General features: G+C 28.6%; 4 protein-coding genes across 5 annotated transcripts; 1 reads left to right on the forward strand and 3 right to left on the reverse strand.

Annotated features, from left to right (window-relative positions):
* Positions 1-33: 33 nt before the first annotated feature.
* Positions 34-919, reverse strand: LOC123268821 (wiskott-Aldrich syndrome protein family member 2-like). Of its 2 annotated transcripts, none has more exons than XM_044734202.1 (2): positions 711-919; positions 34-569 (listed from the first exon to the last, which is right to left on the reverse strand). In XM_044734202.1, exons 1-2 carry the CDS (start codon positions 845-847, stop codon positions 131-133), a joined length of 576 nt encoding a protein of 191 aa, XP_044590137.1. In that variant the 5' UTR covers positions 848-919; the 3' UTR covers positions 34-130. The 2 variants fall into 2 exon arrangements, with proteins under 2 accessions (XP_044590137.1, XP_044590135.1); XM_044734200.1 differs by having other exon boundaries at positions 34-665; positions 792-918.
* Positions 920-5212: 4293 nt separating this feature from the next.
* On the reverse strand, positions 5213-6946 carry LOC123269356. Its single transcript, XM_044734978.1, has 2 exons — positions 6798-6946; positions 5213-5933 (listed from the first exon to the last, which is right to left on the reverse strand). The coding sequence occupies exons 1-2, from the start codon at positions 6813-6815 to the stop codon at positions 5655-5657; spliced, it is 297 nt and encodes a 98-aa protein (XP_044590913.1). The 5' UTR covers positions 6816-6946; the 3' UTR covers positions 5213-5654.
* A 3200-nt stretch (positions 6947-10146) lies between these two features.
* LOC123269055 (cuticle protein 16.5-like) lies at positions 10147-15868 on the reverse strand. Its single transcript, XM_044734554.1, has 4 exons — positions 15798-15868; positions 15347-15715; positions 10584-10676; positions 10147-10497 (listed from the first exon to the last, which is right to left on the reverse strand). Exons 1-4 carry the CDS (start codon positions 15810-15812, stop codon positions 10168-10170), a joined length of 807 nt encoding a protein of 268 aa, XP_044590489.1. The 5' UTR covers positions 15813-15868; the 3' UTR covers positions 10147-10167.
* Positions 15869-17789: 1921 nt separating this feature from the next.
* LOC123268841 (cuticle protein 16.5-like) lies at positions 17790-18449 on the forward strand. Its single transcript, XM_044734241.1, has 2 exons — positions 17790-17884; positions 18050-18449. The coding sequence occupies exons 1-2, from the start codon at positions 17873-17875 to the stop codon at positions 18308-18310; spliced, it is 273 nt and encodes a 90-aa protein (XP_044590176.1). The 5' UTR covers positions 17790-17872; the 3' UTR covers positions 18311-18449.
* The last annotated feature ends 2020 nt before the right edge of the window (positions 18450-20469 follow it).

Raw genomic sequence — 20469 nt, forward strand, 5'->3', positions numbered from 1 at the left:
TCTGTATTTTACGCTTCTTCTAATTATGAAAACAAAAATTTCATTTTTTTTATTTTGAATATAATTACATTTTCTTTAACATGATGAAAACTGGTATATCTTCATAAATACCAAGAATATTTTTCTTAGGTTAGGTTACGTTTTTTTTTGTAAATTTCCAAACGTTGATGTTAAACTTTTCAAAGGTATAAAATACTATCGAGAGAGATAAACATATAATAGATAATATTTTGAATAATGTTTCTGTTTTTTTATATACAATAATGCCGACTACTATTATAGGAGCAATTATAAGCAATGAGTTAAGAGCTTTCGCTAAAAGCGGTTGTTTTTTTTCATATGAAAAATCAGCAGCATTATTTTGACTTGAATCTCGTTTAAATTTTTCACTGTATTCGCTTGAGTTTGATATGCTTCGAATGGGAAAAGCAGAACTCAAATTTGAATCTTCAATACCATTTCTCTCTTTGTAAATTTGAACTGCTTCTTTCATCACTGGAGAAGCTTCATCCACCGTAATTTTCGAAGGTGGTGGCGACGACGTTGATGGTAGTGATGGTTGTGGTGGTGGTGGTGGTGGCGGTGGTGGTGGTGATGATCGTGGTCGTTGTTGTGGTGGTGATGGTGGTGGTGGTGGTGGTGGTGATGATGGTGGTGGTGGTGATCGTGATGGTTGTGGTGGTGGTGGTGGTGGTGGTGGTGATCGTGGTCGTTGTTGTGGTGGTGATGGTGGTGGTGGTGGTGGTGGTGGTGGTGGTGGTGGTGGTGATCGTGGTCGTTGTTGTGGTGGTGATCGTGGTGGCAATGGCGGTGCTTTTCGTTTCAGTGAAGGCAATTTAGAGGCCATGATTGTTTTTTTTTCCTTGAGATTCAGATTTTTCTGGATTTTTGAATATTTATTTTTTATCTCTTCTATATATAGGTAATAATTATAATATAAAATTGACTTGATATTAAATTTTTATAGAAAACTGATTATTAATAACTAATTACTTACTTTTCTATTTTTAAATAATTAATTCAGCGTAATGTTTATTCATAAGTAAGTAGAACTACGGCTTTGTATCATTAAAAATCGATAATATTGTTCTCTAAAACTATTTTGCTTTTAACAGCAGTGATCCATTTACTTCTTTTCAATATAGTAATTGAGATCTTTCATATGAATAAAATATTTTCTTCTGAGAATAGAATTTTCATTTCTAATTTATCTTCTCCAAATAAAATCTTGGTGTTGATTTGGTGGTCTTGTTGCTAGGCAACGGTTGCATAGAGCGTTGCTAAGAGGAGGAAAATGAAGAGGAGCAGAGTATACGCTAAGCATCAAAAAGGAAGTAGATATTTTGAATTGTTCAATATTTTAATTGATAACTTCATCCATCCGTTTATTTCATTGGCTTCAATCAATTATTTTAATTCATACATTTCGTGATCAAAATAAAAAATTTAATCGTATTAAATTGTATAGATCATCTATCATATACGATAAAAATATATTTAATGTAGAAATTTAATTAATGTGTTGCATACCCGGGAAAAAAAGTTTAGATCTGCTCTGATCAAATTTGATCTGAGCCGATCAGATTTTATCTGAGCAGATCAGATTTTATCTGAGCAGATCAGATTTGATCTAAATTTAGATCTAAGTAGATATGGACAGATCTAATTTGATCTGCTTAGATCAAACCAGATCAAGTTTGATCAAAATGAAATTGAAAAGTAGATATGAATAGATATGTTTTGATCAAACTAGATCCACTCTGATCAAATTAGATCAATCCAGATCAAGTTTGATCGAAATGAAATTAAAAAGTAGATATGAATAGATCTGTTCTGATCAAACTAGATCTGATCAGATCAAATTAGACTAATCCAGATCAAGTTTGATCAAAATTAAATTAAAAATTAGATATAAATAGATCTAAATTGATCTATGCAGATCTAATTTAATCTGCATATTACTAGAAATTTGAATAGCGTGCTACGCGTGCGCCTAAATTTTAACCAATAATGAATCGTGGCCCGTTTTTTGCGAGTTTCGACCTTTGCCTAACTTCAAGACTTTCATGTATTTTAATTTAAAGGATTACGCGGGAAAAAAAGTTTAGATATGATCAGATCAAGTTAGATCAAATCAGATCAAGCTTGATGAATATATGTAATCATAAAGGCGATATGGATAGATCTAATTAGATCTGCTCTGATCAGAGCAGATCTACCTAGGTATGACTTTTTATACTTTATGTTCTAATAAATAGCTCTTACAATTGCACTAACTTGATCAGGTTTTTTTTTATTTAATACAAATTATAACCGGATGTTATTATTTCAATAGAAACTTTGAGTATTTTTCTTTACAATCACGTGCATGAAACCTGGTGTTGAGTAATTTATTTATTTGTAATTAATCATCAAAATTTTTGAAGATCAAGAATTTTCAATTTTAAAAATTTATAACTCAGAAACTATCAACTTACGGCAAATTTTATAAAAGTAATTTTCATCTTAAAATTGCCTAAATTATTGAAAAAAAAATATCCGATCTCAAAAAAAATTATTTCTCAAATAATTGTTTAAACAAATGGCTATAAACAATAGATGGCCCGGGATTTCGCAAAAATGACTGTGATATTCGGTTTCAGCGGGTTAAAATACATAAAGTAAGCATATTTTGTACACCGACCTCAAAATTTTAAGAAAAGATAATACAGTGCCTACACTATTATCTGAAGAGTAAATCAGTAAGTTATTTCTAGTAGCTGAATGGTACGCTCTTGGACTGACATGCAGGAGGAACCAGGTTCGAATCCTCAACATTGCAAATTGTTTTTCAACGATAATTCGACTTCAAATCACGGAAAATTGATATAAAATATAAAATTTCTAATTTGCAAGTAGAAATAAAATAAATTTTACTATTATTTTTATTTTATAAACTTTTTTATAAATTGATTCTGTTTCAAACGAACCAGATCTGAACAGATCAGATTTGATCTAATCAGATCAAATTTGATGTGGACAGATCTGATGAATTTGATCTGAGTTGATCAGAGCAGATCTAAACTTTTTTTCCCGGGTACTCATGATTATTATATACTATTAACTTCTAGAATAAATATTCTATTTTACTTTAAACATCATCGAAAATATTTGTAAAATAAGTGATGGAAAATAATCAATTAATTGACTTTTGAAAGAATTCATTAATGAAATATTTGTAGATCAAAATTTATAAGTGCATTTATGAATTTTATAAGTAAATAAAAATAACATTTAATTGTAAATAAATATTTGACATGTATACTAGTAAACTTAATTATAAGAGATTGTAAGCATTTATAAAAAATTTTAACATTATTTAGTAGAAAAAAAAATTTATGAATATTCAAACAATTTTATAATCACTGTCATGACAATGTAAGCTCATGGATAGGGCAATATAGTTATTGAATTACGAAAACGTCCGCTTACTTAATTTATTTCAGAGACCAAAGTAAAAAAAAATGGCAGTTTTAAATGCGTGTCAGTAAATGAAACACATTTGAAAAAATTTGCTTTTCACAAACGTATTAATCGAGTCGACGTGATTAATCAACTTTTTCATCGTGTGCTTAGTACGATAAAAGAACTATCCAAGACAAAAAAAATTAGAGACTCGCATTATTTCATATTACAAGTTACATATGAAGAGATATACTATTACTATATTTTACCAATAGAACTTTCTATGTAGTATTGAAAATATAAATAATAATTATATCCTCCCTTCTATTCTAATAAAAGACAATTTTAATTATTAATTTATACCAACAACTTGCAGTCATTATGTTACTCTCAGAATTACGAATTATGAATTAAAAAACTTTGGCTTTTATGAATAAAAGCATGTGAATTCTTAAAAAGGCACACCCATTGAAGTCAATACCTTTGCAATGATACACAGAAAAAAATTTTTAATAATTCTGAAGAACTTCATCTTCTTGATTTAAGTAAAAAAATTCTTAAACTAAAAAATTCTTCTTGTTTTAAGTGAATTTTACTTGATTCAAAAATTTTTCGTCTTATTCAAGACAACGGAACTCTTCTAAATTTTTAACTTCCCTCTAAGAAAATTTCAGATTTTCAAAAATCGGGAAGTTATTGGTTTTACCCCGTTTTTCGAAAATCGAGTTTTCATCGGATCTCGACGTTTCGAGGTCCTAGGAAGCTTTCCTGACTATTTTCACGATGATGTCCGTACGTCTGTGTGTGCGTGCGTGTGCGTGTGTGTGTGTGTGTGTGTGTGTGTGTGTGTGTGTATGTGTGTGTGTGTGTGTGTGTGTGCGTGTGTGGATGTAAGTATGTAAACTTCCTATAACTTTTGAACGGTTTGACCGATTTCATCGCGGTTGGTGCCATTCGAAAGGGCTTGGCCAAACTTAGATTTTGAATACAATTTGGACCGATTCGGACAGATAGATTTCGAAAAATCTAAAAAAAACTGTAAAAAAAATTTTTTTCAAAAGTAGTTTTTTTGGAATAACTTTCGAACGGCTTTATCGATCAACTAATTAAAAAACTAATTATCTTTTAACCTTGAAAAGCCACGTCGATCGCCGCTAATCCGGTCAAAATCGGTTGATTCATTCGAGAGACATCGTGCAGGAAAGAAAACCCAAAAAAGTGTTTTTTCGGAATTACTCCGAAATTTTAAGTTTGATCAATTTAAAACTAAATATTTTTCATAAGGCTTAAAAAACTGCGTCGAATGCCGCCAACCGCGTGTAAATCAGTTCATTCATTCAAAAGTTATTGCGGTTTGAAAACTCAAAAAATAGTGTTTTATCAACCTTCTATCAAACTTTTGAGCTTGAAAAGCTCAAAAGCATAGAAAAGTTATCTTTTTGAGCTCGGAGAGCTAAAAACAACACATAAATTGTATTTTTGAGCTCGCAGAGCTCAAAAACTTCGTAAATGCAATTTTAAGCGCCCTGGTATGGAATTAGCGGGAAGTTGCAGGGATGGCCTTCAGGGTTAACCGTTTTCCTAATTTTTTTTTTTTGTTTCAAAAATTTTTCTCTTGGATCAATTTAATTTTTTTTTCGGTGTATTTAACTAAACTAAAGAAACCCATTCTATCATATAAGTACACTAGGAATAAAACTTTCCTTATTCTATCAGTTATACAAATCAACAATATGTATATTGAAAATAAAAAAAAAATAGAATGATATATTTGATAAAATTTTTATATATTTTATAAATTTTAATATTTATACAAAAATTATAAAGTTAATTTGTATTTGTATGAATAAATTTTTTTGTAAAGACGGATTGAGAGATCAAGTGCTAGTGGCTCCATCGCCCTGTAATGATCAGTACCGATAAATCGGTAGATCATTATAACAAGCCAATTGACCACCAGTGGGTACATCAGTTCCTCGATCATTTCAATAAACAGGTAATGGTATCGTTTTAATCGTCATCCTCTTATCGATCACAGGATAACTGTTTATTCTAAAATCCGACTGAACTGATGTACTTAGAAATCAATATGTATTGTTATTATTGTTAATAATCATGACTCGGTAATCTTAATAAAAGTATCCTCATTAATATTTATAAATAATCAATGACTGATATCAAAAAGATTTTAGATGTCGGATCGAAAATCATTAACGGCGTGCAATGATGGGTGCTGCGTATGCTGAGTATGCTGCAGGGTATGCTGCATGGTATGCTGCTGGTAACGCTGAGTATGCGGCTGGATATGCTGAGTACGTTAATGGAGCTGCTGCTAATGGAGCAGCGGCCGCGACATAAGGTGCAGCGTACGCGTGGTTGATTGCATGTGCATTGTAACTACTTGCGTATGTTCCTACCGTGAGAGCAGCTGGTACTGCAGGCGCAATTATACCCGCGGAGCAAGCAGCCACCAGGGCGAAGAAGAGGATCTGTTTGAAATTCAAAAAAAAATTTTAATTAATAAAGTACGTTAAAAAAAAATTTGGAAAATTCAAAAATACACATTAAATTTTTAATAAAAAATATAATCTATTGCTGATTTATAAACTGAAAAAAAAAAAAGAAAATTTATTATTGTCGGCTTTTGACGTTTTTTGTATTTCAAATGTTTCGCAGTATTTTTTTTCAAACCAATCTGAGTGTCAGTTCTCATTAAAATGAATTTGCGCGTAGAGAAACAACTCATCGATATTTATATAGATGTACAGAAGACTGATAAAATTAATTTTTTGATTGTTAATTATAGTTAAACGACACCGAGTTTGGTAGCCATTTAAGATAGCAGTTCTTTTCGGGATAAAACGAGTCTATTTGAAGAAAAAATTTTTTAAAGAATTGATTTCTTGTCAATTCGTGCTTCTAAGCTACATACTTTTTTATATTGCTTTGTTGGTATAAGTATTTTTTTTTTATTTCTATTACACTGCATCAATTTTTTTTATTTACGGAATTAATTTTGATAAATTATCTGTACCATGGTTTGTAAGTTATTTTATTTTCATGAACTGACTTGAGTGTGACATGTAAAATAGTTAAAGTAAACAGACAAAAATCGTAGAATTTTTGGATAGTAAACACTCTCTAATGATTCGCATTGAGTCTAGTAATGAAAACAAAAAATTTACTAAATATATAATATATGAAAAAACAACAATTTTTGAATATTTTAATTGATGGTAAATTACTACTAAAAATTTTGTTAGTTTTGTTTAGACACTTAAATTTTGATCGGATTAGGTTCGAAAATTTTGCCTTATGTTATTAACTTTAGAAGATATTTTTCGGATACTCACAAGGCACTTGGTCATCATTGTAGAAGAATTAGTTGCTTATGAGGTTCGCTGAGGAAACTGCGATGCTATTGAAGAGTTTCCAGGTGCTTTTATACGGTCTTGCTTTAGATTGCTAACAAAGAAGCATCCCCTCCATCAAGGGGATCCCTCTTGCCGGTCATTCCTACCATACTTTCGCATACTAGATGGCCTTTGACTGACCGGAGGCCACACCCGATTGGAGGGGTTCGTGGTTCGTATTTTCTGAGACGTGAAACATCGAAGAGCTTCGAGAACACGTGCATCAAAATACAGCAATAGCTTGTACAATGATTATTTTAATATTATTGTTATTATTTTTTATTTTTTTATGAAAATTGAAACTTGCACGTGATGTGATCATTAACTTAATATTCACTCTTTGTTTCTATAACACTATCTTCTCTCCACGCAGTCACACGCAATTAATCCTTCAAGGTTTTTTACCCCAGGTTTTTTTTTTTTTTTCACCAATAATATCGATTATTCTTACCACTTACCACTCTTCAAAAAGTTCGAAAATTATATAAACAAGGTGAGAAAGTTTAGCTATAAATATATACGCATTAATTTGGTCACCGACATAAATTTTATTCCGTACGCGTTTGTGTACAAGAATCATAAATTTATTTTAAAACAATTGAAAAAATAACATTTCACTTTTTTAAATTGCGTATGAATATACGCATAATTCGGTCATTGAAAGAGAAATGCAAATACTGAATCCGTATGCGGACTATTAGATTTTCGGTTTTTTTCGACATAAATGTTGTACAGAAAAAAAAATTTTTTTGTTCATTGTTCGCACAATTGATACATAAGACTTGATTTAAATTCACAATGAGTCGGTCTCTGAAATTATTGAGACACGCTGTCAATCAAAAAGGTGTCATTGCAGTAATTGTTTATGTAATAAATTTTAAATTACAACAGAGATTGATCTATTTTATTTTATTCGTATCATTAATATTCAAGCTCATTCTCAAGAGCTTCATATAATATATGTATTATAATTTATATTATAGATATCCTTAATAGAGAGTTAATCCTTTTAAAATTATATATGTTGACATAATCAATCAAAATATTACCGTGTAATGAAAATATGAATAAGTAAAAGTCTCCAAAAATGGTAATCGATCGAAATTTTATTTAAGTGATTTTTTAAATCATCAAAATGATTTAAAATGTTGAATAAATGAAAACGTAATTCTCAGTAGAAATAAAATTTTTTAACTTTTGGTATTTCTCATTTTTTATTCCAGCGCATTGAGGATCGATTGCCACGTGCCACGGGAAGATTAGAACCTGACTGGTTCGTGTTCTGCACCAGACTCAGTCGTGTGCAAGAAAAAATGGAAGAAAAATTAGTTTACACCAGACTGAGTCGTGTGCGCACCAGAAAGAGTCGTGTGCGCACACGACTCGCTCGTGTTCTGCACCAGACTCAGTCGGGTGCTGCACCAGAATCCGTGCATAATAACCACTCTGGCGCCGCACACGACTGAGTCTGGTGCAAAACACGAACCAGTCGGGTTCTAATCTTCCGTGTGGATCAAGCTACCCTCATCTCCGCTACTGACATTAAAACACTGTTGGGAATACACTCGATAAAAAATGTTATTACATTGGTTCTTCTATTATCAACTATCACCCAAAAACCCACATGTCGATTTAAATTACATAACGTATAGACTTTCGTTTTTTGTAAATTGATCGAGCATTAATTGTGGGATAATATTCAACTTAACAATCAAGGTTCATTATCATATCGATGGAGCTTTCATGAGTAACATCACGCTCCTAAAATCTTGAGACAATTAGCTTTATTTCACGATTGACTAGATTAATATGTTATCTATATACACTATCTTTAAATAGAACTGCCATAATTAATCTGGACGTTTTATAATTATAATTTGTGGTCTATAACTTAAAATAAATAGACCAAAATTTGTATATACATCATGATTTTACGGAAGTAGTGTATTTTTAATTTATACACAAAAAAATATTAACTTGATTCAAGAGAAAAATTCTTGAACCAAAAATATTGTTTAAAAAAAATTCAATATATTGGTTTAATTTTAAAAATTCTTGAACAGAGAAATTTTTCTTGATTTAAGGAAATTTTATTTGATCCAAGAATTTATCGTCTTGATTAAAGACAATAAAACTCTTTGAAATAATTTTCTTGGCTGAACAATTTTCCTCTTCAATCGAGTAAATTTTTTTTTTTCCCTGTAATTTGATTTTTATTACATATACATAGCAAATACTTTTACTTACAATAATATGCATAATATGTGTAGAAATTTTTTAATTTATTTTTTAACACTAACAAGTGTTTCATTACTTAACTCATTTAAAAATTAACATCTATAAATTTGAATAAATAAAATCAAATTACACTTACAAAAAATCATCACATATTAACCGAAATAATGTCAGTCTTTTTGAATTATTGTTATCATCAGTGTAAGTTATTCTTGAATACTAATTGAGATAATAAATATCATGATAGTTAATGATATTTATCAATGTCTGATATTCTAAAGCATAAAATAGAAAATTTTCACGGGCTTATTTCTTAACTTTTTTTATTTATTTTTACTTATTCGCAAAGCAAAAACAATCTCTTTTCACATCAAAGATATTATCTGGATTAAATAACAAACCAAATATCTTTTTTATTTTTTTGGTAAATATTTTATTGATCTACATATCCCTTCCATCTGTTACTGTTGTAAGCCGTAATTCAAGGTTTCACATCCTGTGTTCGAAAAATCTGAGAGAAGGTAATTTTATTTATTGGAGATTGTTACAAATCAATGTTTTTAATGAACTCTTTTCTTTACCTTGTTGCAGACTCTCGGCATAAAAATAAAATAGGATAAATTAAAACTTTCGATAATCTTTGTACACTGACAAAAAATTAATTTGATTCAAGAAGAAAAATGATTGTATCTAGTAAAATTTATTTAAATCACAAAAAATTTCTTAGTTCAAGAAATTTTCTGTTTAATTCAACAAGAAAATATTCTTATACTTTTTTGGATCAAGATTTTTTTCTCTTAAATCAAATTAATTTCTTTATCAATATGCTTAACACCTTTATCAATTATTGATGTAAAGTAAAATCATAAACTTAATGTGCATGATAAAATGGGACTGAGTTTTATTAATGTACACAAATTTATTTATATGACAAAAAATTTTATTTAAAGTTCTTAAAAGAAAAGAAGAAAACATTGCAAGAGCAAAAGGTCAACAACAATAAATAATAAAAACATTCTACGAACGATAAACAAGTATTCATCAAGGCAAGGTAAAATTCACGTTGTAAAACATTTTAACCAAAAATAGCCGCGGATCTGTAGGCTGCAAATGGAGCACCGAAGAAACCAGGATGTGCCGCAACTACTGGAGCTGTTGGTGCTGAAATTATTGGTGCCGAAACAGCAGGAGCAACAACGTAAGGCGCGGCTAATGCTCTTGTACTGATATCAACTCTTGATGCATGAGGTGGAATATTGTGAGGAACTGCATGAGCATATCCAACCAAAGGGGCTGCTGCTGGCAGTGGTGCTGCTGCTAATGGTGCTGCAACAACCGGAGCGATCACTCCTGCCATACTGATTTGACAGGCGCAAGCCAATAAAATGGCACAGTTAAAGGTCAACTAAAAATAAAAATTTATTATTGATAAATTATTAGCTATGTTAACGGTCAAGTGATTAATTAATGAGTAAAATTTTTTGGACCTACACTTATCTTTCCGATCATAATTGAAGTATATTGATTAGTTTTATGTATTATTGTCGTCTTCACTGGACTGCAGTTGAAACTTGAATGATCATTGTTTTAATATCTTTCGCTTTTATATTGACCAAGACTCATTGAATGCTTTCTTCTTCGACGTGATTCAATTTTGAATGAGCTAATTGTTACGCAGTTGATGACGCAGGTTTCTTATACTCGCTGTTTTATACTATCATTTTTAAAACATCTTTTAATATCACGTTCATGTACGTTTTACATTTTTACCATCAACAAAAATTAATCAATTATATAATAGTGAATCAAAAGTTTAGATACTATCAGTTATATGACTAATTATTAGTCAGTATTATTTTAATAAGAACAATCGATGTATATATTTATTATTAATAGATACAATCGAAATAATATGTATAATTTTCTTCAAACCTTATGCTTATGAGTAGTAAATCAGTTAAATTAAATTGATTCGATACATAAACTGAATTTTACGTTCCTTTAAAATCAATGCGTATACTATATACTTAATAGTAATATTAAGGTACCCGTGAGTAATAAATTATTATTCATGATTTTTAATGATTCTGTAGATATAAGAGAGTAAATAAATTATTTTTTTTTCTACCTCGGTCGAAAGTACGCATCTTTTGCACCTATTTCGATGCAGAAAGTTAAAGATTTGTGCATTAATGCAAGTTTGTTGAATTCAAGAAATTTCAGTTTTATTTAATCTAAAAATTTTTCAAAAAAAATGTTTGTTAATTATTTTTTATTTGATTTTACATTAATTTTTTTGTATTTGATGCCTGCCCCCAATCCGATCAAAAAGTGCAGAGGAATTTTGTATAGAAAATTAAGGACTGAAAAATATATAAAAAAAGACTATTCGACAGCCGAAATGGAAGTAGATTTCTTAAATAAAGAAAACTTATTTTTTATAATATAATAGTAATAATAATATATAACTTAATTCATTAATTTAAAAAAAATTCAATAATTAATTTAAAACGATTTAGAAGTTCTTTGAGGAAAAATCAGTAATAACATAGAATTAGCGAATATTCAAAATTTTGAAATACTGTAATTTCTAAACTAATTGTCCGATTAAGCTCAAATTTGAACTCCATCTTCGTAATCGTTCATAGAATAAGTATGTTGAGTTTCATTAAAATCCCTTAAGAATTGTAGACGCTTTTGTACTGACAAACCGCGTTATATTGTATATATATGTAAATATATAAATAAACTTTTGAATCATATGTATATTTTCTGACTCAGCTCGTCGAGTTAAGTCGGAATATAGCTAAATTTTTTAAAAGTTGCGTCATGAGAATTAATACAAAATAGTTAGATTTTTATAAAACCTATACTAAAAAGAAAACATTCATACTTAAAAAAAAAATATACTTAAATGATGAATAAGATGAATAATATATTCATATTCATAAACGAAATAAAAATTTCTTATCGCTGATTAAAGTATTGGTGACAAACATTATTTTGACTTCAAAAATGTTGGTCTTGAATGTTTTACTGCCGTTTGAGAAAGTTATATAACTAATGGCTTCTTTTCTTGTATGTAGTCAAGTCACATATTTTTGTGTCTATGCCATTGTTTATGGAATTAGTTTGACCTCTTCAATTCATTGTTAAGTATTGTTCTTAAAAAGATTTTTTGGATTGATATTTTTGGTATGATTGCTCACGTTGATGTTAAACAGTGAGAAATTCATTATCGTATACTGATTCACGTATACATTTTGCCCTTTCTCGTTGGATAAAAAATATTGTATTTCATTTTTCATAGCTTAGATGATTTTTTTAAGATCAAGTTAATATTTTCAGACTCAAAATTTTTTAAACCAATTCAAGAAATTTTAAATTTTTTATAAGATAATTTTTATGATAATAAACTTTAACGAATAAACATCTATTAGAACTGAATATTAGAATTAAATGATGAAAAAATGTTTGAATTCCCATAAGTAATTTTTTTTTTTAATCGCAAATTCAACAGTCATGAACTAAAAAAATTTGTATCATCATATAGCAGAGACAAGCAAGATTATGAGATCAGAATTGACGTCGATAACCTGTTACTTAAAATAGTTCGCAATCGGAAGCTTTTGATTCTTAATGGATTCGGATTATGCAATTTAATTACAATCATGAATAATGTAACATTTTTGGTCGATCGCTTTCTCATATAACGTATATTTATTTCTATACTTCAAAAGATTCTTCCGTCATGTAAATTAATTTTTCTAATAACAAATTAACTTTACCATAGAAATACCGCGATGATAAGCCATATGTCAACAAAAGTACATAAATAATTATAAGAATGTATTTTATTAAATATAATAAGTATATTATTTTGAGTGCATCATTCTAAAACAAGGTTATTTTTCAATATTACGCAAATAATCACTTTCATATAAAAATAAATTGTAAATGAGAAAAAAAATAATTTTTAATTATGCACTAATAGAAGAATTAACTTGATGTAAGAATAAAAAGTCTTGAACTAATAAAATCATTTAGGGAATTTGATAATCTTTCATTGAGCAGCAAAATTTTTAAACTAAAAGATTTTCTTGATTTAAGTAAATTTTACTTGAATCAAGAATTTTTTTGATTAATTCAAGATCATAAAGTCTTTAAAATAACTTTCTTAGTTGATGACTTTTTCTTTTGAATTCAGTGAATTTTTTTATCAGTACACTGTAAAAAAATTTCGGTGTAAAGTTGGACCCAGGGACTTTTACACCGCCGTGTAAGTGTGAAATGTCGGTGTAAAATTTCCTCCGTGTTAAATTTTCACTCGTGTAAATTTAACACGGTGTAATTTACTGTTTTACACTATTCCGTGTTATTATTTATAACTTTGAAAATTTAATAACTATTACTAGCAGCTTTGCAGTCTCTATGTGACTGCCGTGACTTGTGAACTATAAATAAATAAAATTTTGGTTTCTGAAATGATGACTTTTGTTGAATTGCACTGTACTTTTTCAACTATTGACGTTTCTATAGGTATATATGAAAAATATAGCAAAATGCATGCGGGTACTCAAATGAAAGGTCTTGATGGGTGTAACATCGGGATGAGCTTATATCTTTAAAAATATCAATAATCACGAAATGACCTTGTATCTTGTGAACGATTGACATTTTTAAAGATATAAGCTCATCCCGATGTTACACTCATCAAGACCTTTCATTTGAGTACCCACATCAATTTTTCATATATTTATATATATTATATATATGTATATATGAAAAATATAGCAAAATGCATGTGGGTACTCAAATGAAAGGTCTTGATGGGTGTAACATCGGGATGAGCTTATATCTTTAAAAATATCAATAATTACGAAATGACCTTGTATCTTATGAACTATTGACATTTTTAAAGATATAAGCTCATCCTGATGTTACACTCATCGAGACCTTGCATTTGAGTACCTACATGCATTTTGATATATTTTTCATATATACATATATATAATACGAGAATTTTATATATTAGAGATATATAAATATATGAAAAATTGATGTGGGTACTTAAATGGAAGGTCTTGATGAGTGTAACATCGGGATGAGCTTATATCTTTAAAAATGTCAATAGTTCACAAGATACAAGGTCATTTTTTAATCATTGATATTTTTAAAGATATAAGCTTATCCCGATGTTACACTCATCAAGAGCGTTCATTTGAGTACTCACATGCATTTTGATATATTTTTCATATATACATATATGTAATATATATAAATATATGAAAAAATGATGTGGGTACTTAAATGAAGATTCTTGATGAGTGTAACATCGGATGAGCTTATATCTTTAAAAATATATAAAAATATATTTAGCACTATAAACATTCGCATTTTTATCAATAGACTCTAATATAGAATCCACCGTATAATTAGATAAATTTTTAACAGCTTGAATATTAATATTCTTGTTGCAGACTTTCCAATGATATTAAGATTTACGTTGGAATGATTTTAATCCGTAAAATAGCATAATATAAAAAAAAAAACATACTTTTAAATATTTATTTCTACATGTTTATATTTATGATTTAATATCGTATAAGTCTGAAACTAAACAATCAAATTAATTAATGAGAAATTTTCAGGAAATACATTTACATGCTTGGTGGTGTGAAATTTAGGATTCACACCGTTCAAATTTAACATTACACTTAGTGTGATTTTCACACCGTCCGTGTTAAAAATTTTAACACCGAATAATTTACACTACACCGAGTCCAAAAAATTTTTTACAGTGTATACGATCCCGCAGCAAAAAATTATCTGTTCTGTAATTACAGCTAACAAATTAAAAATTTAGTGTCAAAAATTGACCTTAAATTTAAAAATTTTCTTCAAGTAAAATTTTTTTTCGACAAACATCTAAAACATTGAAACATTTAGAATTTTATATATTATATTTATTATATATATATATATATATATATATATATATATATATATATATATATATATATATATATATATATATATATATATATATATATAATATACTCCCCCTTTATAAATTCCGAGAACGAAAACTCAGAACAATGGTTAACAATGCAACGATTTATGCCATGAATTATTATTACTACATCATAGCAGTAAAAAAAATAAAAGTTATAATTATGCTTAAAAAATGTTTATTTCATTAGATAACACGTATAAAAGATTTAAATACCAACAATTCAATTATAAACTCATTACTTTTTAAAAACTAATGGTCCAGATGCGACTGCTGGTGCAGTGTATGCAAGTGGATGAGCTGGTAGAGAGTACGCAAATGGATGAGCTGGTACAGAGTATGCAAATGGATGGGTTGCTGGAGCAGCAAAAGCAGCTGGTGCAGCAATAGCCGCTGGAGCAGCAATAGCAGCTGGTGCAGCAAGAGCAGCTGGTGCAGCAAGAGCAGCTGGCGCAGTGTAAGCCAAAGGAGCTGCCGCAAATGTATTGTAATTCCTTGCAATTACTTGGCTACTTCGTGCAGTAACTATTGGTGCAGGAACTCCAGGTGCTATTAATGGGGCTGGATGTACAATGCCTGCTGAAGCAGCCGCAATAAGGGATAAGATACACTAAAAAGAAGAAACAAGAAATAAGTCAGCAATAATAAAAATTAATTTTGATTCAGAAAAAAACAAAGGAACTTTGACTTACGATAAGGCTGAACATTTTAAAGTCTTATTGTTTGTTCTTCGAGTAATCAAAAGGAACTAAAAACTCACCAGCTATTGATCCATTTTATACTTATTGAAACTTAACCCCGCCACTACGCATCAAGTACGTTTTGCGGTAATTGTTTCGAAATCATCACAAATCAGTAAGTATTCAAGACAATACGTGAAAGTATTTTAATTCAAAACGAATCGTACATTTAAGTATTTCAAGACCACCATCACACTTCATGTGTTTTATAATAAATATTTTTTTTACTTGAACTAATTTCAAAAATTTATACTGATTAAAGAATCAGGGTAGATTTTTAAAGGTTGAAATTCTACGTAAAAAAATTATTTACGATAAAAAAATAATATTTAATATAGCTTGGAATTATTAAAATTTCCTGTTATTGAAATACATATTTGGTGTGTGTTAATCTTCAAAAAAGCTGAGGATGATCCGACAAATGGACGATAATAATGAAATTATATAATTATATCTCGTTATTTAATCTATTATACAAGTTGTGAGGACATGGGATATTCCATTACTTTATTTGTATGCTGAAAAATTTTGAAATACACATCGCTTATTATGTAGGGGTTATTATATAACCATCCCTTATGCGTTGCCGATTTATTTCTTGATCTATTAATTATTAATTTTATGCATTGTCATAATAAAAGTCTAATCTCATTTGTATATATATATATATATATATATATATATATATATATATATATATATATATATATATATATATATATATATCAATTCACTAATACATTAATTAATTTATAAACTCATTATTGTATGTTCATAAAAATAGATTATCAGTCCAATTGCAAATGAATTTTAATTGATTGACATTTGAATATCTTATATGATCCTAAATCTCCGTACTATTTAATTGGCAATTTAAGTGTAAGTGTTGAATCTTCAAGAATTATTCAAAATAATTCATTTATTTATTTATTTATTTATTTATAGTACTTTTATAAGTTACAAATAAAATTTTGATATAAGTAAAAAGAAATAATTACTCATTGATAATCATAATTTTTTATAACCTTCAATTGTCTGTTCTATCAAAATTGTTTATCAATCAAAATAATTTTGATGTTTTGCATAATTTTGTCTCACCCTTCAAAATCTTTTTGTCTACTTTTAACGAGATCTTTGTGAAATTACTGCTGCATACACCAAAATGCAAGATTTTACAACATATTGAACGGATGTTGATGAAACTTGGACCGGAATCCGTGAATTCTTGATCTGCATATGACTTACGTAATCTACATAATCTTTAGATTTTAAAACCTTAATCACATGGGTTAAGAAAGTAAGTTTTCAAGAAATGTCTAAAGATTACGTTTCAAGACAACGAAATACGTTTCAAAGAAAATACAAATTTTATTCTATTTATACTACAAAAAATACAAAAAAAGAAACTGTTAATGAAGATTTTAAAGGGATGAATTCAATAATCAAAAATACTTAACCCAAAGTTAATAATTGTGTATTGCGAATATTTTTTAAACCAGAATTTTCATTTATGAATTATTATTTATTTTGATTATTCAAATTTTTCTTTTCACAATATAAAAATTTCATATTTTTTATTTTTGGCGGACTATTTCTTATTATTATAATATAAAATATTGTTTATTAAATTTTCTTTGTCTAAAAAATAATTAAAAAAATAACTTCTGAAGGACAAATAAAAATTTTAATTAAAATAAAAATAATAAATAATCATTAGATAATAGTAATCGATCTAATTTATTAGATACAAGTTTAGACATAATTCGTACAAGTGCATGAAAGAAAAAAAAATATATCGTGTACCTAAATGAATTAACAATGACATAAAGAACAAAGAGTGGTGGTTAACAATCTCTTCTCGGTTGTTGATCGTCACGCTCGACAGGTTCTCTGTGAGAAAAATACGTCATGACCCTGAGAACTTTGCTTCTTGGGGGTATAAAAGCTTTTAGATTCACTTGGATCTTCACAGTTAGCCTTCAACTTGCTTATAGTTCGAATCGCAAACACAAATCCTCTCCATAATCATGTTCAAGCTGGTAAACTTATTAGTATAACACTACTATAGATACATACACTAAATCGATATGCTTAACTATCAATATTAAAAATTATATTTCTAACTTTTTGCTCAAACAATGAGAAAAGATAATAAATTTTAGTTTTTATCTAGAATAAACTAATCCAAAAATTTTCTATTACAGTGTGTTTTCTTTGCTATCTTGGCTTTTGCCGCCGCTGCACCAGCTCCAGCTCCAGGACCATCACCATTGTTCCAGTATGCTGCAGCACTTCCAGTGGCATCAAGTAGCCAATCAATCGTCCGAAACTACAACACACTTGCTGCTGCACCACTCACATACGCTGCAGCTCCAGCATACGCTGCAGCTCCAGCATACGCTGCAGCTCCAGCCTACGCTTACCATGCTCAAGCTTACGCCTACCCTGCTCAATATTATATTTAGATGATCAATATATAATTGAAAACTGGACCACATCAACATCAAATTTTTCAAAAACAGTCCATACTTTTTTGGATCTATCTGCATCATAATTCTAAATTTATATGTTAATTGAAAAATAAAACTGCCATTCAATCTTAAATTTATCTCAAATTTTTTTATCTACCTTGTATTAGTTAATAATGTTCCATGATTATTACACTGTTAAAAAAATTAACTCGATTCAAAAAAAAATTTTTTTAACTAAGAAGTTATTTTTTATTCAAGTACATTTTACTTGAGTTAGAAATAATAAAATTTTCCAAAATAATTTTTTTTAATTAAGATTTTTTCTCTCGAGTAAAATTAATTTCTTTAACAGTATACAACTGTTGAAAAACTAAAGTATTATTTTTGCTGGAGGAAATTTAAATTTAAAAATAAGCAAAAAAAGGTGCGACAAATATTTATGTAATTATGGAAATCTGCGGTAACTGCGGCTTTGATTAAGAAAGAAGTAGATAGAAGAAGAAGCATGTAATTTTCTGAGAGGGTGCTCGGTAAGTACGCGCGGTCAATGACTCTAGATGAAGGACTGCTTGGACCTTGGTTGGGTTCTTTATACTTAATACTCAACTTTCTCTACTACTCTATACATACGTGCAAGTACCTCAAGTTCAAGTTCACTAAGTATAAGTACACATATGCTGGACATTCAGTAGGTAGCTAACCAGTTCTCTATAGCGCAGTTTACTTCGTAGGTATTACCTTTTACTTTTAATTGGATGACGCACTTTGCACACTCTTAGATTCAGATAATGCTACTTATTTTGATGATCGAATATCAAGGTTCATTATTATTATCATTAATCATTAGCATTCAAATTGATCATTTCAAGTACTTAAAAACCCATTTTATTTAAATATACTCCTGTAATTGGTAGGTTTCAGTTAATTATGTATAAATGAATACTTTTAACTCATATTGTATAATGATTTTGCCGTATAAATGACCGTATTTTCGGCATGATATACAAACAAGACGTAATTGACAATTTAAACAATGCATAAAAATCAAATAAAAAATTCATTGCGTTCAATTTAAAATAATAACACAAACCTGCGGCGTATATAAAAGTTTCGTTGCATTTCATGATTGATCTTTGAATAAAATTTACTGATAATTCTATGAATAATAATTTACATTGAATGTCACGGTAACCATACTGAACATTAATACATTTTTTTTTATTTATATTTTTCCAATATCAAATTTTTAAATTTACATTAAAAAGTTATTGTTAGACATGAAGGATACGTTGAGTTCTTGTTAATTTATTTTTTTTTTTTTTTTTCATAAAACTAAAAATACCTGAGAAACACTAAAAAATTTTGGTGTATTAAATTTCTTTAAACGCTTGTAATGTATATCGGTACGCACGCAGTTATGTAATTTTACGGAATTATTGTAATTTAACGCAACATGGAATGAAATGTTTCAATTAAAGTTAAAAAATTGAACACTATTCATCATGTAATCTTTATACTGTCAATGTTTAAAATTTTAACATAAAATCAATTACACCACACCTGAAACCATCTATGTCTTACGGTAATGAGCTTAAAATTTAAGATAATAATATCATATTTCACATTCTGAGGCTAAAAGGAAATTGTTTTTAAAGTTAATCCATAAAAAAAGAGTAAAAAAAACATTGAAAAAAATTGACTTAATTCAAAAGAGAAAATTTTAAACTTGAACCAAGTAAATTTTACTTGACTAAAGATTTTTTCTATATGATTAAAAACAAACAAATTCTTCAAAATAATTTTCTTAAAATTTTAAATTAAATGAATTTTTATCCGTATAGCAATAAATGGATCACACCTATTAAGTATTAAATTTCGTTTTTTAAAAGGTGCAATTCCAATTTCTTAATTTAAGGAATTATTTCACCCTGATATTTTATACTTACTCAAAGAATCAAGTTTCATTGGAGATTATTTTTTACGATTTATCAAAATACCCAAGTGTTCGGAATAAAATCGACCAGTAAAGAAAGACTGGTACATTTGATGATCATTTGTATCAATCTCCGCAATCATGCATAATCATAAAAAGTATAAAAATATATAAATAAAAAAAGTGAGTAAAACAACTTTGCAAGTTTCTTAAACAAAAT

Source organism: Cotesia glomerata, linkage group LG7 (assembly GCF_020080835.1).
Source record: "Cotesia glomerata isolate CgM1 linkage group LG7, MPM_Cglom_v2.3, whole genome shotgun sequence".
Lineage (NCBI taxonomy): Eukaryota > Metazoa > Arthropoda > Insecta > Hymenoptera > Braconidae > Cotesia > Cotesia glomerata.